We start from the raw sequence: 22122 nt of genomic DNA on the forward strand, positions 1-22122 counted from the left end.
AGAGGAAGAATGTGTCCTGACTGTAACAGAACTTGTCAGGAATAGTACTTTCTTGAACTGACCTTAAAATTTCCTTAATAAAATGGTACAATATTTGTTCAGTAAGATATAACACTTGATTATTCTATTTTTTTCCATTTCCTCAAATTGAAACCAAAAGTTGGTTGTCTTGCCAAAGAAAGATTAATTGGTCTCTTTTTAAAATACCTGACAGTTAAGTGTGGATGAACTTGTTAAGAATTGGATGGATATACTTTGAACATAAATGATACTAGTAAAGTATGCCATGTAAATTTCTTCTGCTAAAAGAATCCAGGATATTATAAAACATAACTCCATTGAAAGGCTACCATCTATGTTTATAGTTTGATTTTTTTTTTTTTTTATTCCACTGAGAGAAATTCAAATGTGTGGTGTTTTATGGGCATTTTTGTGTTCTGGGTATGGGTGTGGCTTCTGTCTAGCTCCGCCTTATTTGCTTTACCCATCTCTCAGGCAGGTGGTGCAGTAGACCTTCCAGGGATTTTCTTTTTACTTCTTGTGCTTTGTCATGGCACATCATCTTCCTCTTCAAAATTGTAAATGATTTCAGAGTGGAGTAAGGTCTTTTTGCTGGCCTTCTGTCTTGGCTTGGTTACATTGTTTCCATAATTCAACCTATTTATTTATTGCTTATCAAGATAGTTAAATAGTTTTAAATTTTCCAAGATGACCTTTCTTCTGCTTTAATGTACTTCCCCTGTGACTGTTTATTTTTTTTATTTTTTATTAGACAGTGTTGCTTATGTAGCCCTGCCTGACCTGGAACTGGCCTTTTCCACTAATTATAGTAGTATAAAAGAACATTACATTTAAATAACAATCTTGATTCTTGAGTATTTATTAAATAAATTAATAATTTTTCTGCAGTTGGCCAGAGTTTCCAAAGCTTTGCCAGTGGTTAAATAAGAGGAGGGTTACTGTTAGAAGAAGTGTTACTTATAGGAAGTTAAATGTACAAGCTATTGAGTCTTTCTGAGAGAACACTATATTAACACCTTGAAAGCTTTTAAAAGTTAGTGTTATTTATATAATTTCCTGAATTATTTGTACATACCCTCTTGTTCAAGGCTAATTATATCTCTTTGTCAATTTCAATCTTCTCCATGCATTAAAATTGGGAGGAAGTCTGTCATGGCTCTTCAATAATAGAGGGGTCATTTTTCTAATGGCATCTTTTCACAAAATAAGACTTAGAAATGGAAATAAACTATAGTGTGGTTGCTTGAAAGCTAACATGTATAAAGTTGATGTTGAGTATGATCTCACTGTGTTGGTTGTTCCTACTGTAGATGCACCAACAAGGAATACTTAAGACTGATGACCTCATAACAAGGTTTTTTCGTCTTTGCACTGAAATGTGTGTTGAAATCAGTTACCGTGCTCAAGCAGAGCAGCAGCACAATCCTGCTGCTAATCCCACCATGATACGAGCCAAGTGCTATCACAACCTGGATGCCTTTGTCCGCCTCATTGCACTGTTAGTGAAGCACTCTGGGGAGGCCACCAACACTGTCACAAAGATCAATCTCCTAAATAAGGTCTGGAGTGCTTTCTTGATCCTTGGGTTTTTGTGGGGTTTTTGTTTTTTTTCTGCTCCATTGTGTTGTGTGTGGTTCCCACCTCTACCACCCTTTGTTGTTTGAGACAGGTACTCACTGTGTAGCCCTTTATACTGACCTGGAACTCACTATGTAGACCAGACTCAGCCTTCCAAGTGCTTGATTAAGGGGCATGTATCATCACACCCAGCCCATAAAACCTTTTGTAGTAGCTTTTTTTCATCCAAAAATGAAGTGATAATATTCACCTCAGTTAAAAGAAAATAGTATTTAACAATATTTAAATACAGAAATCCAAAATGTATTTTGGTGTGTTACTGCTTAGATGATCCCAATAGGAGATAGCAGGTGGGTGGTGTCTTCCTACCCCTAGTTGTTGTCTAGTTGGGTAGACCAGTATCAGGAGTGAGATTTAATTAATGACCTGATTTATACGGCAGGATTTTTTATTTATTTATTTATTAATATTAATTAATTTATTTATTATGTATACAATATTTTGTCTGTATGTATGCCTGCAGGCCAGAAGAGGGCACCAGACCCCATTACAGATGGTTGTGAGCCACCATGTGGTTGCTGGGAATTGAACTCAGGACCTTTGGAAGAGCAGACAATGCTCTTAACCTCTGAGCCATCTCTCCAGCCCCCTGGCAGGATTTTTTTTTTTTTTTTGGTTTTTCGAGGCAGGGTTTCTCTGTGGTTTTGGAGCCTGTCCTGGAACTAGCTCTGTAGACCAGGCTGGTCTCGAACTGACAGAGATCCACCTGCCTCTGCCTCTGCCTCCCAAGTGCTGGGATTAAAGGCGTGCGCCACCACTGCCCGGCTCTGGCAGGATTTTTTAAATAGTTGAATGTCAAAATTGATGTGGGATGTCCTTCTGTCTTTGTATTGCTTTTATTGGTTGATAAATAATGCTGTTTTGCCCAATGGTTTAGCAGAGTAAAGCCAGGAGGGAAATTCGAACAGAGATATATAGAGTAGGCCGAGTCAAGGAAATACCATATAGCTGCTGCCACCCGAAGGAGAAAGATGCCAAAACATTATATGTAAGCCACAGACTGCCTCACGGTGATACATAGATGAATAGAAATGGGTTAATTTAAGATGTGAGAACTAGCTAGGAATATGCCTAAGCCATTGGCCAAGTATTGCTGTAATTACACAATTTCTGTATGATTAAATGGGTCTGGGTAGCCAGGAAACGACAGTGCAGTCTACATTTACAAATGGTGCCCATGTGTAAGCCTTGACTAGATTTTGCTCTTGAAGAAATACAATTGGGTCCTTATTGTCACACCCCCCCCCCCCCCCCCAACACACACACACACACACTGATCAGTGAGCAAACTGAGTAGACTGTTAAGAGAGCTGAGAACCATTTGCCCCTTGTTGCCATCAGGTCACATTAGATTTAACATTGTTGTGTTCAGTATGATGAAACATGAAGAGACATCCAGGTTTCTATAGCTTTAGAATAACCAGTGCCATCTGTGGAGGATGTAGAAGTTTTGGTCCAATGACAATGAAATTCAGAGGAAACACAGATTTAAACAAATATCTCTGCCAGAATACAAATTTGTGTTAAAATGGCATGTGTCTTTTTCCTTCAAAGTGCTTTGTAGTAAGTATTTGAAAGACTGGGTGAGGCAGGAGCATCACAGTGAGACTTGTAAGTTCAAAGCCAGCTTTTAGGTGTCTTAGACCTTGTCCCAAAGTTTTGGTTTGTTTTTTTTTTTTTTTTTTTTAATTGTTGTTGTTTTTAAAAAAGCCTCAAGTGGGCTGGAGAGATGGCTCAGTGGTTAAGAGCACTGACTGCTCTTCCAGGGATCCTGAGTTCAATTCCCAGCAACCACATGGTGGCTCACAACCATCTGTAATGAGACCTGGTGCCCCCTTCTGGCTTGCGGGCATACATGGAAGGAATGCTGTACACATAATAAATAAATAAATATTTTTAAAAAGGCCTCAAGATAGCACTAAAGTGATAAAATAACATGCCTAACATTTGTGAGGGCCTAGGTTCAGTCCAAGAACACAAGATAAAAGAATCACGAGTTAGCTGAGCAGTGGTGGCCTACGCCTTTAATCCCATCAGTTTTGGGAGGCAGAGGTAAGCAGATCTCTTGAGTTAAAGGCTAGCCTGGTCTACACAGTGATGAGTTCCAAGACAGCCAGGGCTGTAACAGAGAAACCCTGTCTCATAAAACCAACCTAAACAGATAAGAAAATAAACAAATAAAATTAAAAAGTCATGAATTGAAAGCAGCAAGTGGCTTATCTGTGTGACTAATGAGTTGTAAATTGTGTATTCTGTATAGGTTCTCGGGATTGTGGTGGGAGTTCTCCTACAGGATCATGATGTTCGGCAGAGTGAATTTCAGCAGCTTCCCTACCATAGGATTTTTATCATGTTGCTGTTGGAGCTCAATGCACCTGAGCATGTGTTGGAAACCATTAATTTCCAGACTCTTACAGCTTTCTGGTGAGTGTTGGGCTTAGTAGAGATTTATATTTGTTGTCATTTGACATAGGGCCTTATAGATCAGATTATCCTCCAGAGTTCCTGTGTTAATGAGGCTGGTGGTCTTGAACTCCTAATTCTCCTGATTCTAGCTTCCAAGAGCTGGAATTAAAGGCATGAATCCCACACCACGGGCTGCACTTGCTAAGATTTAAGGACTTGGTTTAGTGTAGTCAAACTCAGGTAGAACTTTTGGTTTGTTTAGGTACAAGTTATTTTTTTGTAAAGTAACTTGCATATTGTCTGCATTCAGATGTTGTTTGATATATTTAAGTTTGAGCTTCTGAAATTTTTCTTTCAGCAATACATTCCACATCTTAAGGCCTACTAAAGCTCCTGGCTTTGTATATGCCTGGCTTGAATTGATCTCCCATCGGATCTTTATTGCAAGAATGCTGGCACATACGCCACAGCAGAAGGTGTGGCTGCAGTTTATCTCCCACAGATGAAGCCTGTAACTACCTGGGGGCTTACTAGCACTGTTTATATCGATTTCTATTAGTTACTTAGTAGTAGTAGTTTTTTTTTTTCCCCAAGCATGTTATTTGGTAATTATTAAATGTCAGGTTACAGAATGTAAAGAGACTTATCAAGTACTTGAATACATAAGGCTTTCTTGGGTGCTGCTTCTCTAGCTTTGTTATGGACCATCTCTGGCAGTCTCTTAATCCTTTGCGTTAACAATAATTTAATGTGAGAACTGTCTCAATTTGCAACTAAGTGGCAAAAGAATACTACTTATAGTACTTCATTTGACTCCAGACCAGAAGAAAATGTAACTGCCGTATGTCAAAAGTGACTAAGAAAGTGAAATAATCACTTTTGGTTTTGTTTTATGATTTCCATATGCAAACCATGGCACGCAGACACGTGCATGGCATGCCCACAAAAAGATGAAATATGTGCTCATGAAACATGTGCTCCCTACCACACTAAGCAAATAAATAATCAAGAGGTCCTGTCATGTCAATGTTCTCCACTGATGTTAGTGTGGATGACCACAGTGTAATAACCTGAGGAACCTTTTGATAACTGAACAACTTCTAAATGTCACTACAACTCATATACATTTCTTTCTTTAGGGGTGGCCTATGTATGCACAGCTGTTGATTGATTTATTCAAATATTTAGCGCCTTTCCTTAGAAATGTGGAACTCACTAAACCTATGCAAATCCTCTATAAGGTAATTTTTACTTAAAAATAATTGGGATTTTTTTTTAACATGTGGGCTGTTACTACGTTTTTACAGTAACACAAGATTCAGAGGCCCTACTTAAGGGTACTCTAGTATTAGTAGTGTCTCTACCAGTTTAGGTTTTTATCTTCTCTGCTCTTCTCCCTGCCCCCATTTTAGCAGTTTTGTACAATCTCACTGGGGGTTTAACTCCTATTTCCTTAGTGGTTTTTTTCTTTTAAACATTTTTCTTCTTAGTTTTATTTTATGTGTATGACTTTGGCATGTATGCATGTATGTATATATGCATCACTTGTGGGTCCGGTGCTCAGGGAATACAGAAGAGGATGCTGGAGCTCCTGGAGCTGGTGTTACAGATGGTTGTGAGCCACCATGTGGGTGCTGGGAATGAAACCTTGGTCCTCTGCAAGACCAGCAAGTGTTCTTAACTGCTGAACCATATCTCCAGAGATGTTTATTTCTTGAGGCAGAGCCTCACTATTTGACCCTGGTTTGCCTAGAACGCAGATCATCCTGACTCTGTCTCCCTTTTGCTGGAATTAAAGGCGTGTACTACCTGATGTCTTTAGTAATTTCATAATAAGATTTTCAGGTACAGATGTACCCTTTTTAAATTGTTTTTCTATGGCACTGGGGATCAAACCTAGGACCTTCTTACACATGCTAGGTGATATCGGGTTGCTCAGGGGTTCCTACCACCTATTTATCAGAATTGTTGAATTTACTAACTTGTCAAGAACTAGCTAGCTTTGATCTAAACAGCAAGTGTTTTTTAGTAAGTGTTTTCAGTTGATGTATCCCCCCCTTTTTTATATCTTTGTTTGATTTTGTTCATTTTACAGTTCTCTTTCTAGCTTCTGGGGATAGATGCTGCATCGTTGTATTGTTTTTGTGCAGAATATATTATTGCCCTTTATTCAGGGCTCCAGGTCTTAAAGCTAATTTTTTATGGCTTTTACATGTAATTATTTTTATGCTCTTAACAATATTTATTAAAGCCTATAGATTTTTTTTTTAAATGTTACTAACATATACTTTTGGCATTTTTGACCAGAGTTAAAATTCATGATGCGGGTAGAAATACTGATTTCTTAGTGTGGAACATTTTTTCCTTTTTGTGTAGGGTACTCTAAGAGTGCTGCTAGTTCTTTTGCATGATTTCCCAGAGTTCCTTTGTGATTACCATTATGGGTTCTGTGATGTGATCCCTCCTAATTGTATCCAGTTAAGAAATTTGATCCTGAGTGCCTTCCCAAGAAATATGAGGCTCCCAGACCCATTCACTCCTAACCTGAAGGTAAAGTTTAAATAGATGGAGCATGGTTGTTTTGTTTTGCTTTTGTCTTTCAATTTTAGTTCTAATCTGTGTATGTATATGTGTGTGAGTTTATGTGTAACATGTGCATGTGTGAGCCTGTAGAGGCCTGAGGAAGGTAGTAGATCCCCTTGAAGTAGAATTAGAGAGTGAGCTGGCATGTGGGCGATGGGAACTGAACTCAGGTCCTCTGCATAAGCAGCCAGTGCTCTTAACCACTGGGCCATCTTTCACAGCTCCAAAAGGAAAAATTTTTTTATCTTAATATTTCAGCCCTTTATTGAGCAGCCTATTTTTAAAATCATTATTTAATCCTTTCAATATGCATGTGTGCTTTAGGTAATGGTACTGTTCGGGTAGCTAATTCTGTTATTAATCGTGATAGGCATGATATTGTCCCTGAATATTGGTTTATACTATTTTTCTGGTTACTGTTTCTCATAATTTTGACATTAAATTTAGGTATAATTATTGAATCCCAGACTAAATGTTGAACTAGTCCCATGCTGCATAGTTGAAGAAGAACCTAATCTTTGCAATATCTGTAGCTCACAAGTTTCATTGTGTATGTCTTTAAATTGTTTAAGGGAAGGGACCACTTAAAAATCATACCATCATTTGCATAAATAAATACTAGCCTTTTAAATTTGCTCTTGAATCTATGTTAAGCCCCTTTCAAGTACATTTTAAAAAGCATGTAACGTTCTCTTATTTGACTGGGGCTTCTTTTGGTGACTGGAGTTCTTGGTGGTGAGTGAGGAGTCTCCATCTGTACTGATTTGAAATCAAGACAGTGCCTCAGTGCCTAACAATGCACGTTACAGCATAAAAATATTCTTTAATTTCCCTTCCTAATAATGCGAAATTTCTAATGTGTGGTATTCACCATCTGTGTGCAAGTGTGGACAGTTTTAGAAAGCTGTCCTAACTTTTCTGTCTTAGGTGTGATTTGTTAATTCTGTGCTTGATTCCAATTCTTGCTATTTGTGGCAGGTGGACATGCTGAGTGAAATTAACATTGCGCCTCGGATCCTCACCAATTTCACTGGAGTGATGCCACCTCAGTTCAAAAAAGATCTGGATTCCTATCTTAAAACTCGATCCCCTGTCACTTTTCTGTCGGATCTGCGCAGTAACCTACAGGTTAATTGGTTTGACTTAATTTGTTCTCTGCTCTGTCTTTGTGTGCACTGCACATTGTGTGTCTCATTTAGAAACATTGTTGAAATTGAATTTGGCAATACACACCTGTTTCTTGGGCACTAAGGCAGACAGATCACGAGTTTGTGGCCAGCCTGAACTACACTGGCAAGACTTCACCCCCCAAAATACACCCATCCCCATATACACACCAAAATATTGTCATACCTGTTCATTGGATGACCTTAATTGGGTTATATACTTTACTAATATTTTTATTTATTTATTTATTATGTATACAATATTCTGTCTGTGTGTATGCCTGCAGGCCAGAAGAGGGCACCAGATCTCATTACAGATGGTTGTGAGCCACCATGTGGTTGCTGGGAATTGAACTCAGGACCTTTGGAAGAGCAGGCAATGCTCTTAACCTCTGAGCCATCTCTCCAGCCCCCACTTTACTAATATTTTATCATTGACCCAGTTATAGATGAAACCACTTGGGAAAAGACATTACTTTCTGTAAGTCCTGGCTTAGATAAAGGGATTGCAGTTAAATTTCCTTTATAGAGTGACTTGAAGTAGAATTGACTTTCCAGTGTTAGCACCTTGTGCAACAACTTGTTGTGCTTGTTTTGGATGGTTAAGTTTTATTTTATAGCTCTCTTTAAAAAAAAAATTATTTATGTATTTGTGTGTTTGTTTATTTATTTATTTATTATGTGCACAACATTCTGCCTCCAGAAGAGGGCACCAGATATTACAGATGGTTGTGAGCCACCATGTGGTCTCTGGGAATTGAACTCAGGACCTCTGGAAGAGCAGCCAGTGCTCTTAACCACTGAGCCATACATACCTCCAGCCCCTATTTTATAGCTTTCTAATGTGAAAAGTGATACAGTGTTTGGTTTCCTAAAGGAACTGACATCTCCTGATTGAATCACTCTTAGGGCAGCTGTGTATTAGTATAGCTCACAGTCCTGAGCACATTTCTTTTATTTAAATCGCAAAGAATAGCAAGACCTGTGTATCGCTTCTAGAGAGCCTTTAGATGGGTTGAGAAATAGTGTTGTGGGGCATAGTAGTGCACACTTGAATCTCAGCACTGGGAACCAGAGGCAGGTGGCTCTCTTAGTTGGAACCCAGCCAGAGCTATGTTATGAGATCCTGTCTCTGGGGAAAAAAAAAAAAAGAGTAGTGCCAGTCAGTTAGTTCTTTGGTAAAGTGTTCTCTTTTGCCCATTTAGGTATCTAACGAGCCTGGCAATCGCTACAACCTCCAGCTTATCAATGCACTGGTGCTCTATGTAGGGACTCAGGCCATCGCACACATCCACAACAAGGGCAGCACGCCTTCAATGAGCACCATCACCCACTCAGCACACATGGACATCTTCCAGAATCTGGCTGTGGACTTAGACACCGAGGGTGAGTGAAGCTGGCCAGTTTGCATCGCCAAATTCTTTGTACTTTGCCACAGATAAAATTCAAGAATCTAGAAAATTTCTTTAGGCCACACTAAAGAATGCTCTTTTCATAAAGTGCAAAGAAAAACTGCCCAAAATCTTGTCATGTCAGTAAATATGTTGGTATTCCTGATTGCGGTAAAATGTGTAAAAGTAAGTATGGTCTTTTTGGTAGCCTTCAGCAGAGGCTCATACTACACTGTATCATTTATTATATCTACTTGCCAAGGAACAAAGCATGTTATTAAATGTTTAAGAAGATTAAGGATGGGGGCTGGAGTGATAGCTCAGCTGTGTAGAGTACTCTGAAGATGTATGTGTCTATTAGACCTGAGCTTCACAACTCAGCAGTCTGACTGGTTGTGGTTGCTTCTGGCAATTTCAAAAATAAGTTTCCTTGATGAAGGGTTAGAACTACATTTACTGTGGGTATATGGACAACTAGCTCAAATATTTAGAGTGTAATTAGGGGTTAGGTTGCTGAGGGCAATGGTGTAGGTTCTTCTCCACAACCCATGACTTCACTAGCCCTGGCTTTTTAATCCCAGGCATGGTTACCCTTGTTGAAGAGCTGTTTGTTGTCTCCACGGTATGTGTGCCCCTGCTGTACCCTTAGGGATATTGTGTCATGCTGGTCACTGGTGTGGTTCAGAGGCATCACAGCTGGCTAGAACTGCTGCTTCCTCCCTCCTTTGGAAGCTTGCATGGTGCCTTCTAGTACTTTGAAAGGAAAGCTAGTCCTCGGGGAAGAGACATCCAGGCCAGTTCCAGGCTCAGACCTCAGGGCACTGTGTCTGAAGTGCATGGTGTTTTCAGCAATGGAGTGGAGGGTTACATTTGACCCGGGGGGGGGGGGGGGGCACAACCAAAGGCACTAGCCGCAGCCTATATTTTGGAAGTCTCTTGGATAACCCAGATCAGTGACTCGAGGGCATCTCATGCCTGATGTTGAGGTTTTTTGATTAGGTGTTTTTTGGTGTTAAAAGCGTTATCAGCCCAGATGAGAAATTTTCATTTAGACTGTATTTATACATAGATTTATATCTATTACAGGTTTTTGTTTGTTTGTTTTTCGAGACAGGGTTTCTCTATAGTTTTGGAATCTGTCCTGGAACTGGCTCTTATAGATCAAGCTGCCTCCCAAGTGTTGGGATTAAGGTGTGTGCCACCACACCCAACTACTGTCTTTTTTTTTCCCCCCTCCCAGGCCTACATATATTTTAAACACACAGTAAACCATTGAGAGGTTTTTTTTTTTTTTTTTTTTTTTTGTCTTTGAATCTATCTTTACTGTATATCTCTCTCTTTTTCTGACCACGAGTCTTTAATTTGCTAAGCAGTATGGGTAGGATTAAAGCCGTGACTCTGACCGCTGGATCCAGCCTATTTCTTAGCTTTCTGAGATTCCAACCTCCTGGCAGAGGTACCAGCTGTACCCATGTTTAATGCCACAACTCTATGGCATTTCAAGGTCCCTGCCACCAAGCAAGCTGCAGCAGTCTGCTCACAAACCACATTCAAATGATCTGTAGCTGGACCCCCTGCCTGAAAGAGTCAAAGTTTGTGCTGGCAGGACGGCCCAGAAAGCCAGCTTTTTAAAACGGCGCTGCTTTTTTCCTGCTATGGCTGAAAACCAAAAAGCATGCGGTCAGCTTTTCATCAACACCATTTAAGTATTCGTGTCAGGACCTCTTAAAAGAGCTGCAAGATTTTACAGCTAAGGCTGAGTCAGGAAGCCTCTCTTAAATGAGACACATTTTGCCTCTAGCAAACAGAGCCCACCTGAGAAAATTTTGCTATAAATAAGTTGTACTTAACTCTATTTTTTTTTTTTTTTAAATCTAGAATTCTTCCCAAGCTCATAGGCTTGGATGCAGTTGTCCATGTGGGCACCATTTGTTGACTGAGTTTTCTGTCCTGTCTGGTCCTGCAATCGTTAAGTCCCAAAGAAATCACACAAAGTCTACATTAGTTATAAACTGATTGGCCCATTAGCTCAGGTTCTTATAAACTCTTATAACTTATATTAGCCCATTATTCTTGTCTGTGCTAGCCATGTGGCTCAGTACCTTATTCAGCAAGGCAGTCACATTTTGCTTCTTCTGTGGCTAAGTCAGGACTCTTATAGGGTTTTTTTTTATATATTTATTATTTATACAATATTCTGTCTGTGTGTATGCCTGCAGGCCAGAAGAGGGCACCAGACCCCATTACAGATGGTTGTGAGCCACCATGCGGTTGCTGGGAATTGAACTCAGGACCTTTGGAAGAGCAGGCAGTGCTCTTAACCTCTGAGCCATCTCTCCAGCCCCCCCCCCCTTTTTTCTTAAAGAAATAGTTAATAGTGTGGCTCCTTATGACTTTTCCAGACATCCCTACTTTATTCTCTCCCCTTTTCTCATTTTCCTTGTGTTGTACTTTTATCCTGTTGTCCCCCCCCACTGACCCCTAACCCCAGCAGGGGCCCTTTTTATTTTTCTGCCTTTTACAGTTGCTCCAGGATATGTACTTATTTCTGAAGATGGGGAGCTAAGAGCCTGGAGAGAGGGAGGGGAAAGGGAGAAGAGCATGAGATGTTTGTCATTGCTCAACTCAGTGAGATCATTTCTAGTTTCATCAATTTACCTGCAGAGTTCATGACTTTTTTTTTTTCCTTTTGGCTCTTGGGAGTATTATCAGCCTGAATAAGTGGCCCATAGTGTAAATGTACATTTTTATTGCTCATTCACTGGTTGAAGAACATTTAGGTTGTTTCCATTTCTTAGTTATTGTGAATAGAGCAGCAGTGGACACAGTTGAGCCACTGTCTGTGGAATAGAATGTGTTCTTTGGGCATATGCGAAGGAGCTGTGCATGTAGTTGAGTCATGTGACAGATGTATTTTTAGCTTTTTGAGAATTTTCCACATTAGCACTCATTGTGTACTTTAGGGCTGTTACTTTTAACTTTGCTACATATCTTGAAAGGATGACTATATTTGATATATAGATTGGTATTGCTTACCTATTTTCAAAAGGTACTTGAATGTAAAAGCAAAGTTTAACAATTGAACATTCTTTAGGTGTTTAAGGGTCCTTGTGATAGCTGTACAAACAAGATAATCAAATCCAGATAAGAAGAGATCGATTGCTCTCTGGACATGTGAACTATTCTGGATTTGATACCCCCATCCTCTGTTATTCTACCAGTATAAGGATCTTTAGGGGCAAGACTCTAAAGACTTTGAGGTCAGGGCTGTTTTCATCATAGGAAGGCATTTCCTTCATTGTGCCTATTTCAAGTCTACAAAGCAGTTTTCCAAGTGCTAGATGAAATAGACTGTTTTAGCTGGTTGGATAGTGAGATGGTTTCAAAAACAAGTATGTAAGAATTTTGCTAATTCATAACATGAAAAGTGTTTTTGATAAACCCCACAGAAGCAGTGGGATCCAGAGAAGCACTAGGGAATCACTGACTTAGAACACCCTACAGATTCTGATGTCATCTTGCACCAGGGCCATGCTAATTCTTTACCTGTGCTGTTAAAGGGAAGGTCCCTGATGTGTCAGTCCCCTTCAGAAATAGAAGCAATTGTCTCCCGTATTGGCCTTTCAGGAGTGAACCCTAAATCAAAATTCCTTAATTTTTTAGGCCGATATCTCTTCTTAAATGCAATTGCAAACCAGCTGCGGTACCCAAACAGCCACACTCACTACTTCAGCTGCACCATGCTGTACCTTTTTGCCGAGGCGAACACCGAGGCAATTCAGGAACAGATCACAAGGTGAGATTTATTGTCAAGATGCCTTAAAAGGGCCCTGAATGGAGCTCTATACATTCCCAGTTCAGCTGTCTTACACTAAAGCATGTCTGGAGAATTACAAAAGTTGCTATATTGACAGTTTGCTTTGGGGTGCTAGGGACTAGTTTACAATAACAGCGACATACTTGGTGGCAAGTATGTATCCAGTGGCAGTAGCATTTGTATACAGATTCTTGAATAATACAGACTTCCTTTGTATGTATTTCCTTTTTAAGGTTTTAAGGAAGAGCTGTAGTAGGATCATACTCTGTTTTCTGTTGTTTAAATATGTATAGGATTGGAAATTGGTACATAGTACAGTGAGGTACCTTAAAGATTTAATTTATGATGGGTGTGATGATGCACGCCTTTAATCCCAGCACTAGGGAGGCAGAGGCAGTGGATCTCTGAGTTCAAGGCCAGTCTGGTCTACAAAGTGAGTTTCAGAAAGAACCAGCCAGGGCTACACAGAGAAACCCTGTCTCAACAAACAAAACCCAACTTTAATTTGCCTGACGAAATGCTAGGACTCATGCATCTGAACTGTGTTTATTGCATGGATGACAATGTACCATTTTGTTTTGTAATTATGTCTAAAGCTGCAGCAAAGGCTTCAGTCCTTAATCTTTGCCCCCAGGAAACAATGAAGTGAGAATAAAGCAAGCATTGCAAGTAACAGGTCACAGTATAATGTGTAAGCCAGCACTTGTAGCCACATAGAATTCCACCCATTTACATATGCTATAATATTGTTTAAAAAAATTCATATGCTATAGTATTGTTAAAAAATTCTAAGTGAATTAATAGAGAAAGAAGCAATGGAGGTATAGTTAATTTGTTTATGTTTTAATTAACCCTTCTATCCCCCTTTTAGGGTTCTTTTGGAACGGTTGATTGTAAATAGGCCGCATCCTTGGGGTCTTCTTATCACCTTCATTGAGCTGATTAAAAACCCAGCATTTAAGTTCTGGAACCATGAGTTTGTACACTGTGCCCCAGAGATTGAAAAGTGAGTTTAAAATTATTTAAGTACCTAGCAGGGAAATAGAAGGGGGAAAAAGCTTCTAATTTGGGTCTATGAGATAAAAGGCAGTTATAGCTGATGCACATTAAGCTATCCTTAGGCCTAAATTTGTACTTGTCTTCACTTTCCAGGTTATTCCAATCTGTTGCACAGTGCTGCATGGGACAGAAACAGGCTCAGCAAGTGATGGAAGGGACTGGTGCCAGTTAGATGAACTGTATATCCCTTGCCAGAGGCATCATCGACCTTGGTTCCACTGAACCAAGTTCATAAACTGAAGAATCCTTTCAGCTCCTCCTGACTTTCCCAGCCCTTTGGTTCTCGGGTGTCTGCCCCATCAAATGCTGGGGTTGGCCTCTTGTCTATGTGGGCAAGTTCCAAAGTTTAAATGCATTTTTTTTTTTTTTTTTGACTCTTGGCCAAAATTTAGAAGATGCTGTGAATATCATTTTGAACTTGTGTAAATATATGAAAGAGAAAACTTTTGTCTGAACTTCTTGGGTGTGTGCAAAGTGTGTCTAAGGGAAGTACATAAACTGGTACCTTGCAGTGGAGGCAGTGATGGCATGTTCTTGGCTTGAGCATAGCTCAGAAGTCTTCTGACACTTGTGCATTCCAAAGAACAGCAGAACATTACATTCATGTAACACTTAAAAAAAAGGGAGTGAAGCTTGAAAAAGAACTTAAAGTCATTAAAAAATATAGGCATGGTAGACTCTAATAGCCTGAGAACACAGGACGGTCCACAGTTGATCCATGGGATTTGTTTGCCTTCAGGGAAGCTGGGCCTGCTTTTTGGTCCTAAGGGAGAACATAGCTGAAGAGGAAACCACCTCTCGTCGGGCTTCCTGTCACCATGCTTAGTTAAATAACAAGAGTCAGATGGACTAATGCATTTGGTTTTTGTAAGGATCTTTTAAGTGTTCTGAGGAGAACAGGTCCATGTTGTCCATGTTCTGTTTTGTAGCCTTTGTAGTTCCTGGGCCCTAGCTCAGCTTTCTTGTACGTGTAAAGACCCTAACCATAAAGTCATGGCGTGCATAGCAGTCCACTGCCTTTCTCAGTAGCAGCCGCCGCCGGTGCTGGTGAGGACAAAGTAGATAGCCCAGTCTCCCAGGAAATAACAATCACTTCTTGCTGAATGATCAAATCTTCCCGATACTACTTATAGTTTTTTTTAGAGTCAAGGTCCCTACTGCTTTGCAGACCAGATTATCCATCTCTGACCTCATCTTCCTGGAGACTGGGATTACTACTATAACCATGCCTAAGGAAACTTTTGCATACCTTTTCTGTTTCAACAGGGAGAAATTGTTGAAGCAAGAAAATCTGCAGTTAAACGAATTCAGTTTAGGTTTAGGCTTTTTGGTATGAATAAGTAGTGTTTGAAACAAACACTTATAATTTACCTTGCTGAATGAAGCTTGGATGTCCTTTTGTGACACTGAGAACCAACTTGAGACTGCTGAGCAGACTGAAAGTGCAGCAGAGCCACCTGCTATGCTTCAGTTCTCTACAGGAAATGACTTTAAAAAGGTTGAACTTCTCAAAGTTGAGCTCAATTCATATTTATTAAATTTTATTAAAAATCCGAAGACAATAAAAATAGAATGTTCTTAACAATTGGCAGCGAGTCCCAAATGCGCTAATCTCAATCCTAAAATGTCAACATGTAACTCTTGCCTTGGATTAATCCTAGTTTACCTTCAGCTACTTTTACAGGCAACAAAACACAAGCTTAAAAGGTTCTCGCTGCTGGTCATTCAGGGAAGCTGCTCATTTGTGAGTTCCAACAACTGGTGTAAGATCATCTTTTGACCATAGCGGACTTGTAAGGCTTGCTGTTCCCGCCAGCTGAGCTTGGCGTAGACCTCCTTATTACTAAGTAAATCTTGATCAGTTTTTAAGTCTGTGGCATAGGTCTGTAGAGTCAACAGAACACTGTCTCGAAGAAGCCGTCTCCATGCTACTTGGAGCTTGGGGATGTTTGTGATTTTCAAACTGTCCTGTTCCCTTTCTTGCTCTCCCCGTCCAGCCTGGACTTTATAGCCTTTGAACTCCTCGGCAGGCATGCACAGCACCTGGAGGGAATGTGGGCCCTTAGTTAGGATGTGCTACTCTCTGGGGGCTTCGACAGATATATCACTGGAGGAAAATCGAGTCCCTTGGTCTTGAGTTTGGCTTCTCTAAATACCAGCACCCCATAACTGTCAGCCTATACCTTGAGTGTGGTGGCTAGTTCCTCTTCAGTCAACACCTCCTCACGACCAATCACAAAGGCTCCCTCTTCCCCTACCATCTCCAGTGTGCACAGGAAATCCCAGCGTTCACACAAGAGCTGCCTTTCAGCTTCATCCTTTGCTCCTGTGAAGTAATGGATGGAAACGGGAGGAAATAACTCCAGCAAACCAAGTGCTGTCAGCAAAGGCATCAGTGGAAGCTGGGGTGGGCAGACGCACCCTGCAGTGCAGCGTCTCGGACTGTCACCATCTGAATGTCAGCTGTGTCGTCTGTGTTGTTGGGATAGGGCTCAGCAAAGCCATACATATGAATCAGTTGCCAATTAGCCATCTGCCCATATGTGTTGAAAACCTCATGACCTTTCGGAATGGGCTGAGTAGCTACCATCCGGAGATAATCCTGGGATAAAAGGGAACAGCTGAGGCCACACCTTAGTCCGCCCCCCCAGCCTATGAAGAGTACTTCACTCTTAGAAGAGCCTATTTGACTGGGCTGAGACTGCATACCATTGTCTACTGTTAAACCCTCCATTATAGAAGGAGGTGAAACCAATGTTACAGGTCAGCTTCACGTACCAGGTGCATCTCTGAGTAGTTATCTACACTTAAAGGTCACTACCTTTTAAAAAAAGAATGTTAAGGTCAGGCCTGGTGATGCACACCCAGTGCTTACCAAGTAATCTCTTGAGTTTCAGATAGCCAGGGCTACACAGTGAAAAAGAAGTTAAACTTCATGTCAGAATAGTAGGAATAAGTGAAAGTCACATATGCCGACAGGTCTTAATGTATAAACCAGATGTCTGGAGTTAATGTGGGCCCAGAGCCTTCAATCCTGCCTCAGCCGTACAAGATTATCGGTGTAAACCACCAGGCTCAAACCATTTGCTAATTGCTAGTCACATACACGTGTGTCTTAAAATGTTACATACAGAATCAACACTACAGTGGGGGCTTCCTCTGGCCATGAACATTCCACCTCTTGAAAAGTACTGAATTACTGCTGTTCCACTATGCTCACCATGTGGCCTGAGGTGACATGGCAGAGCGGGCAGTTTTTTGGTGGCCTTAAGGTGTGTCCGCACCATTTTACTGTAACTAGATACCAAAAGTACACAGGAGAGTAGCTAACCTCATCTCATTTTCACGATAGTAGGAAAATGGAGCCCAAAGATTTGACTCAATGCACATAACCAGGCCAAGGGGTTCACTCACTGCAGAGTACTCTAGATTGGCATTGTGGTTGGCTATATGGTTTAGTATGTCTGCAGCAGGCACCATCAAGGGGGAGTTGGGCTCCTTTTCATCATCCTCTTCCTCCAGCGGTTCTTGGAAGCTGCCGCAGAGAGAACTCAGCTAAGGCACGGTCTTGGGTGAGGGACCTGGATCACTGTTCTTTCCCACCTTCCCCCGCAGTAATGGTTCTAAAGACGAGGGTCTGCTCTAGGCTTTAAGCACTAACCTATAAGCCATTACAAGGGCCACAAGCTGGCGATAGAGATCCAGAGAGCGAACAGTGGGGCTGAAGAAATCGGAGTGAGCCTCCATGAAGGGCAGGACGATGGAATAGTATTCACTGCGGATGTTCACCAAGTCCTTCTCCACGGCCTCTGGGACACCTGTACCCTTTAGGAGGCGCAGCCGCTCCTCCTCTGTCCTGCAAGGACAACCCACCCAGGACCCTTTACAACCTGCCACTCTGATGCTGCAGGTATCCAGTGCCCTGAGCAAAATGGTTGAAACAGGTTCTCCCCAGCCCTTCCCTTGACTCTCACCAAAACATGGGATGCTCCAAACGCCCCAGCTCTGGCCAGAGCGCGAAGTAGGGGCTCCAGGGTGAGGCTGGGGCTTGCAGCTCGTGGAGCAGCGCCAGTAGAAGCGGCACCCATCCCGACAAGCTCTGCAGCGTGTCTCGCTCTAGGGAAGACGCCAGGTGAATGCCCGCCCCGGCGCGGCACCGCCGCCAGCCTCGGAACCAACTCTCTGCCCCTTACCCACCTCGCTCCAGCAGGCCGCTGATGGAACAGGTGTGGGGAGACAGAAGCACCGAGCGCGGCACTGCGAACAGCAGCTCCCCCGGCTGCACACTCTCCCGCGCCACCATGCCATAGCCGGCCACCGTGCCCTGCCGGCTCACCGCCACCTTGGGACTCAGCTCCAGCCCCACTCCCGCGCACCAGCGCAGGAAGCCGGCCACCGCATCGCCGTCGGGCTCGCCCCCGCTGGGTCCCACCGCCAGCGGGGAGAAGCAAATGACGTGGCCGCGCCCGGGATTCGGGAGCGGCAGGGGCGCGGGGGCGGCTCTCAGGACCGGGGAGGCCGCGGTGACCGGCGACCTCGCCCGCGCGCGCTTGGCCGGAGCCGCCATACCAGGAGGCGCCGCGTCCTCCCTGCGCTTCCGGTGACGCTGGACGCGAGCGGGCGGGGCGGGGCTCGGGTCCCGGCGCCGGCGCTGAGGGTTTAGAAGCTGCGCGTCCGCGAGCACACGGGCGAGCTCCGTGCTGCCTCCACCCTAGTTCTGGGCGCGTTCCCGACAGCAGAGTGCAGAAACAAAATCCAGTTTCTTCCTGAGGTCTTGGCTGCTGCGCGGTAGTGACTGACCACTCGTTAGCTATAGCCAACTATTTCACTGACTTGTGTCGATTACAGTTTGCACGTGGGTTTGAAGGGGCCTGAAGGTTTTCTACATCTAATACACACATACATCCACAGTTGCTAACTTACTCATTTTTCATCTTATGCATAGAAATGATAGGCTCTTTAATTTTACTTGCTTTTTTAAAAACAACTGACACATTGGAAGGAGTCAATATCAGGTGAATGAACAATGGAACAAATGATTAGACATGGAGAAGTTGGCGGTGTAATTCCAGTACTTAGGATGCTGAGATGGGTTCCTGTCCAGCCTAGGCTAGAGACTGTTTCTCAAAGCAATAAAAACCAAGCAAAAGAGTGGCTTGCCCTTGCTTTGAAGAGGTCTTCCTGGCTAAACTCTTTGTCAGGATCAGTAAAACTGTGTCTCAATCAGGGTATATAGCCTCATGATAGAACCTTGCCATGTGTGACCACCCTGGTTCAATTCCCATCACCATGAAAGGGAAAACAAAAGCTTGGCAGGGTGGCCTAACACCTAGGAAGCTTAAGCAGGACTTCTGCGGGTTCAAGACCAGCCTGGGCAACAGACTGAGACCGTTCAACTCTCACTCCGCACCAAAATGTGTGTTAACAGGCTCTGAAGGTAGACAGAAACCGTAGCTACCCTCCACCCATCTGAGGCCAAGGCAGCTAGGCAGCCAAGCAGTTCCAGCCTTCCACGTGACAGGAAACACCACACTCATATGATTAACTTATTTATTAGTTTTTCTGCACAGTTAATTTTCTACATCAACGAGGGTTGTTTTTTTTTGTTGTTGTTGTTTTACATTTTGTCATCTCAAAATCGCTGATCAGCCACCAGAATACACAAAATTAGGCTCTTTGTACAGAGAGGAAAGTAATGAACTCCAATAAAAGTTCATCTTGACCAAAAAGGAGACAATCACCAACTGAGAAACCAGACACAGGAGGGCCTGATATATATATACACACAAACACACACACATACATATATATATAATGTATAGATATTTATAGATACCTTGAGGACACAGCAGAGAGATGTCCGATACTTGAAGTGCTGTCTACAGTAAGGGATTTGAATTCTACCAGCTTTACAATCACATTCAGTACTCACGGGAACACAGGAGTGAACACAACCGGGGACAGAACGCACTCCACTGGACTTGAGAGCGGTCTAGAAATGGCTTACAGTTACAGAAGAGGGTGGCCTGTGCCACAGATACCCGGATGTAGGTGTCCTTACTTCAGAACGCCCACAAGACAACCCCCTCCCCCCATACACACACAGCTCCTCTTTCTCTCCCCCGTTTGGGGGTGACAGTGGATGAAACCGTGACCAGGCTGAAGCTCTGTTTTCTGGGCTGTGAATCTACCTGGTAAGATAGTGGACAGGAAGACAGCGTAGCTGTGGGCTCTGGGAGGCGAGGGTGCATCAAGAGCCTTAGGCCTTTACACCTGTGTTCACCTCAAAACCCCACCCATCTCCCACCCCAGGACCAAGCACGCTCCAGCCCCTCCAGCGGGCAGAGGTCGCGGGATCTTTCTGTCTTGGACCAGATCTAACGAGTTCACTTCTCCAGTGATGTCTGTGACACACTGGCCCAAGTTGACCAGGGCATTGCTACAAACACGCTTGGTTGAATCTGAGGACAAGAGCGATCTCTACGGACTCAAGGACCTTCGGGCTCCCAAGGGATCACCATGAAGTTCTCAGGGGCTACACGCAGCACACAAAGCAATCTTGACCTTTGCCTCAGGGTGGGACCTGGCCCTGGGGTGACAGAGTATGGGATTTCCTGCCCTCAGGGTTCTCCATATTCTGTCTCCATAGCTGTCCTGCCCAGAGAGCACCAGGAAAATGCCTGTCTGCTTAGAGCGCCCTCTTGTGGCTTCCATCCTCATGACTGTCACCTGTACTATCAGAATAAGTGTGCTTGCTGCAAGGGTTATAGGAAAGAGACCCCCCCTGAGGGTTAGGGTTCTCCATTGGTCTGACACCCACTCACATCAGAGCCTGAGATCATCACCCACCAATTTCAAGTCCCACGCTGTCTTCACATCTGCCAGGCCCAGGGGGCGAGCCATATTCTTTCTTCAGTACTGTATCCTATATTCTGCCCCCACCCCAGGGCCATGGTAAGTAGGTGACAGGAGCCATATCAACCAGTGAACATGATGAGAGAAATGGGAGTGGATCCGGCCAGCCCCTCACACCGTCGAAGACTGTCCTGCTGCACTGTCTAAGGTGGATTCCCTCATTTTTTTTTTAAGTAAAAGAGAAGTAACCCCATTTCCTCCCCTTCGCTCTCACAAAAATTAACTAAATGGAAGATGAGCCGATGCAGAGCTGGCAGTGGGACCTGGGGGCAGGAAAGCAGGCGTCTTGGGCAGGACGAGGACTTCAGCAGGATACCTCCATGGTGTGGTTGACCTGGCCCATTGCCTCACTGCTCTCTGAGTGGGCGCAGGGCTGTGGGCGGCTGCCATCCACAGAGCTGGCGCTGGTGAGGGACGCAGTGCGTGAGCGCGCAAGGCGGGTCATGCTGGCTGAGGGCACTGTGGACAAAAACAAAGGGTCCTGAGGGCAGGCAGGGTGGGTACCAGGGGCAGGAAAAGGGTAAGGCAAGCAAAGCGGCCAGGGAGACCCAGTCCTGCCACAACACAGAGGCCCATCCCAAGCCGCGGTGCTGGCACTGGCTCCATCAGGCCGAGGCATGCAGGGCCAGCAACAGTGAGCAGGCCAGATGGGGCTGCAGCCAGCAGGGTCCTAGGTCCCAACAGCTACGGCCAGGGTAGGGCAGGTGTTGATTAGGCACTCTGGGCTGGATAGGAAGGCGCTGTGCGGCCAACTAGACCTTTATCCAGAGAGTGACAGGATAGGAGGCAGGGCTGTTTCTGTGAAGAACACAGCCACAAGCTACCCTGAATCTTGCTTCTGCTACTGTAGGTGAGGCCAGTCCACCTAGAGGTTGGGCCAGGAACAGGCATGATGCCTGCAAAGGCCACCCTAGTGCTGTGTCTGAGCTTCTGTTTCTAACTACCCAAGCGTTGGAAGCCCCACAGCCCATGGCAACCTAGAAACACGGCAACTGCTTTGAGACCAGCCAGCATCAGGTTCCCATATGGGATGGTGCTCTCTGCAGACCAGGGTCCGCAGAGGAGCAGGGGATTGATCCATTGGGGCTTTGAACTGAGCAGGACACAAGAAGATTCCAAAACCACA

The 22122-nt window shown here is 43.5% G+C and overlaps 3 protein-coding genes across 10 annotated transcripts in view; 1 reads left to right on the forward strand and 2 right to left on the reverse strand.

Moving 5' to 3' along the window:
• Positions 1-14592, forward strand: part of Cnot1 (CCR4-NOT transcription complex subunit 1) — a 79444-nt gene extending 64852 nt beyond the window's left edge. For all 4 annotated transcript variants that reach the window (XM_057753979.1, XM_057753981.1, XM_057753982.1 and 1 more), the window contains exons 40-49: positions 1332-1580; positions 3920-4083; positions 4424-4541; positions 5205-5306; positions 6442-6615; positions 7627-7776; positions 9020-9200; positions 12869-13001; positions 13894-14028; positions 14175-14592. In XM_057753979.1, coding sequence (XP_057609962.1) covers positions 1332-1580; positions 3920-4083; positions 4424-4541; positions 5205-5306; positions 6442-6615; positions 7627-7776; positions 9020-9200; positions 12869-13001; positions 13894-14028; positions 14175-14253 — 1485 coding nt within the window. In that variant the 3' untranslated portion in view covers positions 14254-14592. The remainder of the gene's footprint in view (positions 1-1331; positions 1581-3919; positions 4084-4423; positions 4542-5204; positions 5307-6441; positions 6616-7626; positions 7777-9019; positions 9201-12868; positions 13002-13893; positions 14029-14174) is intronic.
• A 124-nt stretch (positions 14593-14716) lies between these two features.
• Setd6 (SET domain containing 6, protein lysine methyltransferase) lies at positions 14717-18658 on the reverse strand. The gene is made up of 7 exons (XM_057753984.1): positions 18279-18658; positions 18056-18197; positions 17743-17937; positions 17496-17616; positions 16503-16683; positions 16265-16407; positions 14717-16124 (listed from the first exon to the last, which is right to left on the reverse strand). The coding sequence occupies exons 1-7, from the start codon at positions 18646-18648 to the stop codon at positions 15807-15809; spliced, it is 1470 nt and encodes a 489-aa protein (XP_057609967.1). The 5' UTR covers positions 18649-18658; the 3' UTR covers positions 14717-15806.
• A 957-nt stretch (positions 18659-19615) lies between these two features.
• The window catches only part of Ndrg4 (NDRG family member 4), a 35135-nt gene continuing 32628 nt past the window's right edge, over positions 19616-22122 (reverse strand). For 4 of the 5 annotated variants that reach the window (XM_057753220.1, XM_057753219.1, XM_057753218.1 and 1 more), the window contains one exon: positions 19616-21455. In XM_057753220.1, coding sequence (XP_057609203.1) covers positions 21301-21455 — 155 coding nt within the window. In that variant the 3' untranslated portion in view covers positions 19616-21300. The remainder of the gene's footprint in view (positions 21456-22122) is intronic. The other variant, XM_057753221.1, reaches the window with a different exon arrangement.

This window comes from Chionomys nivalis, chromosome 21 (assembly GCF_950005125.1).
Source record: "Chionomys nivalis chromosome 21, mChiNiv1.1, whole genome shotgun sequence".
Classification (NCBI taxonomy): Eukaryota; Metazoa; Chordata; class Mammalia; order Rodentia; family Cricetidae; genus Chionomys; species Chionomys nivalis.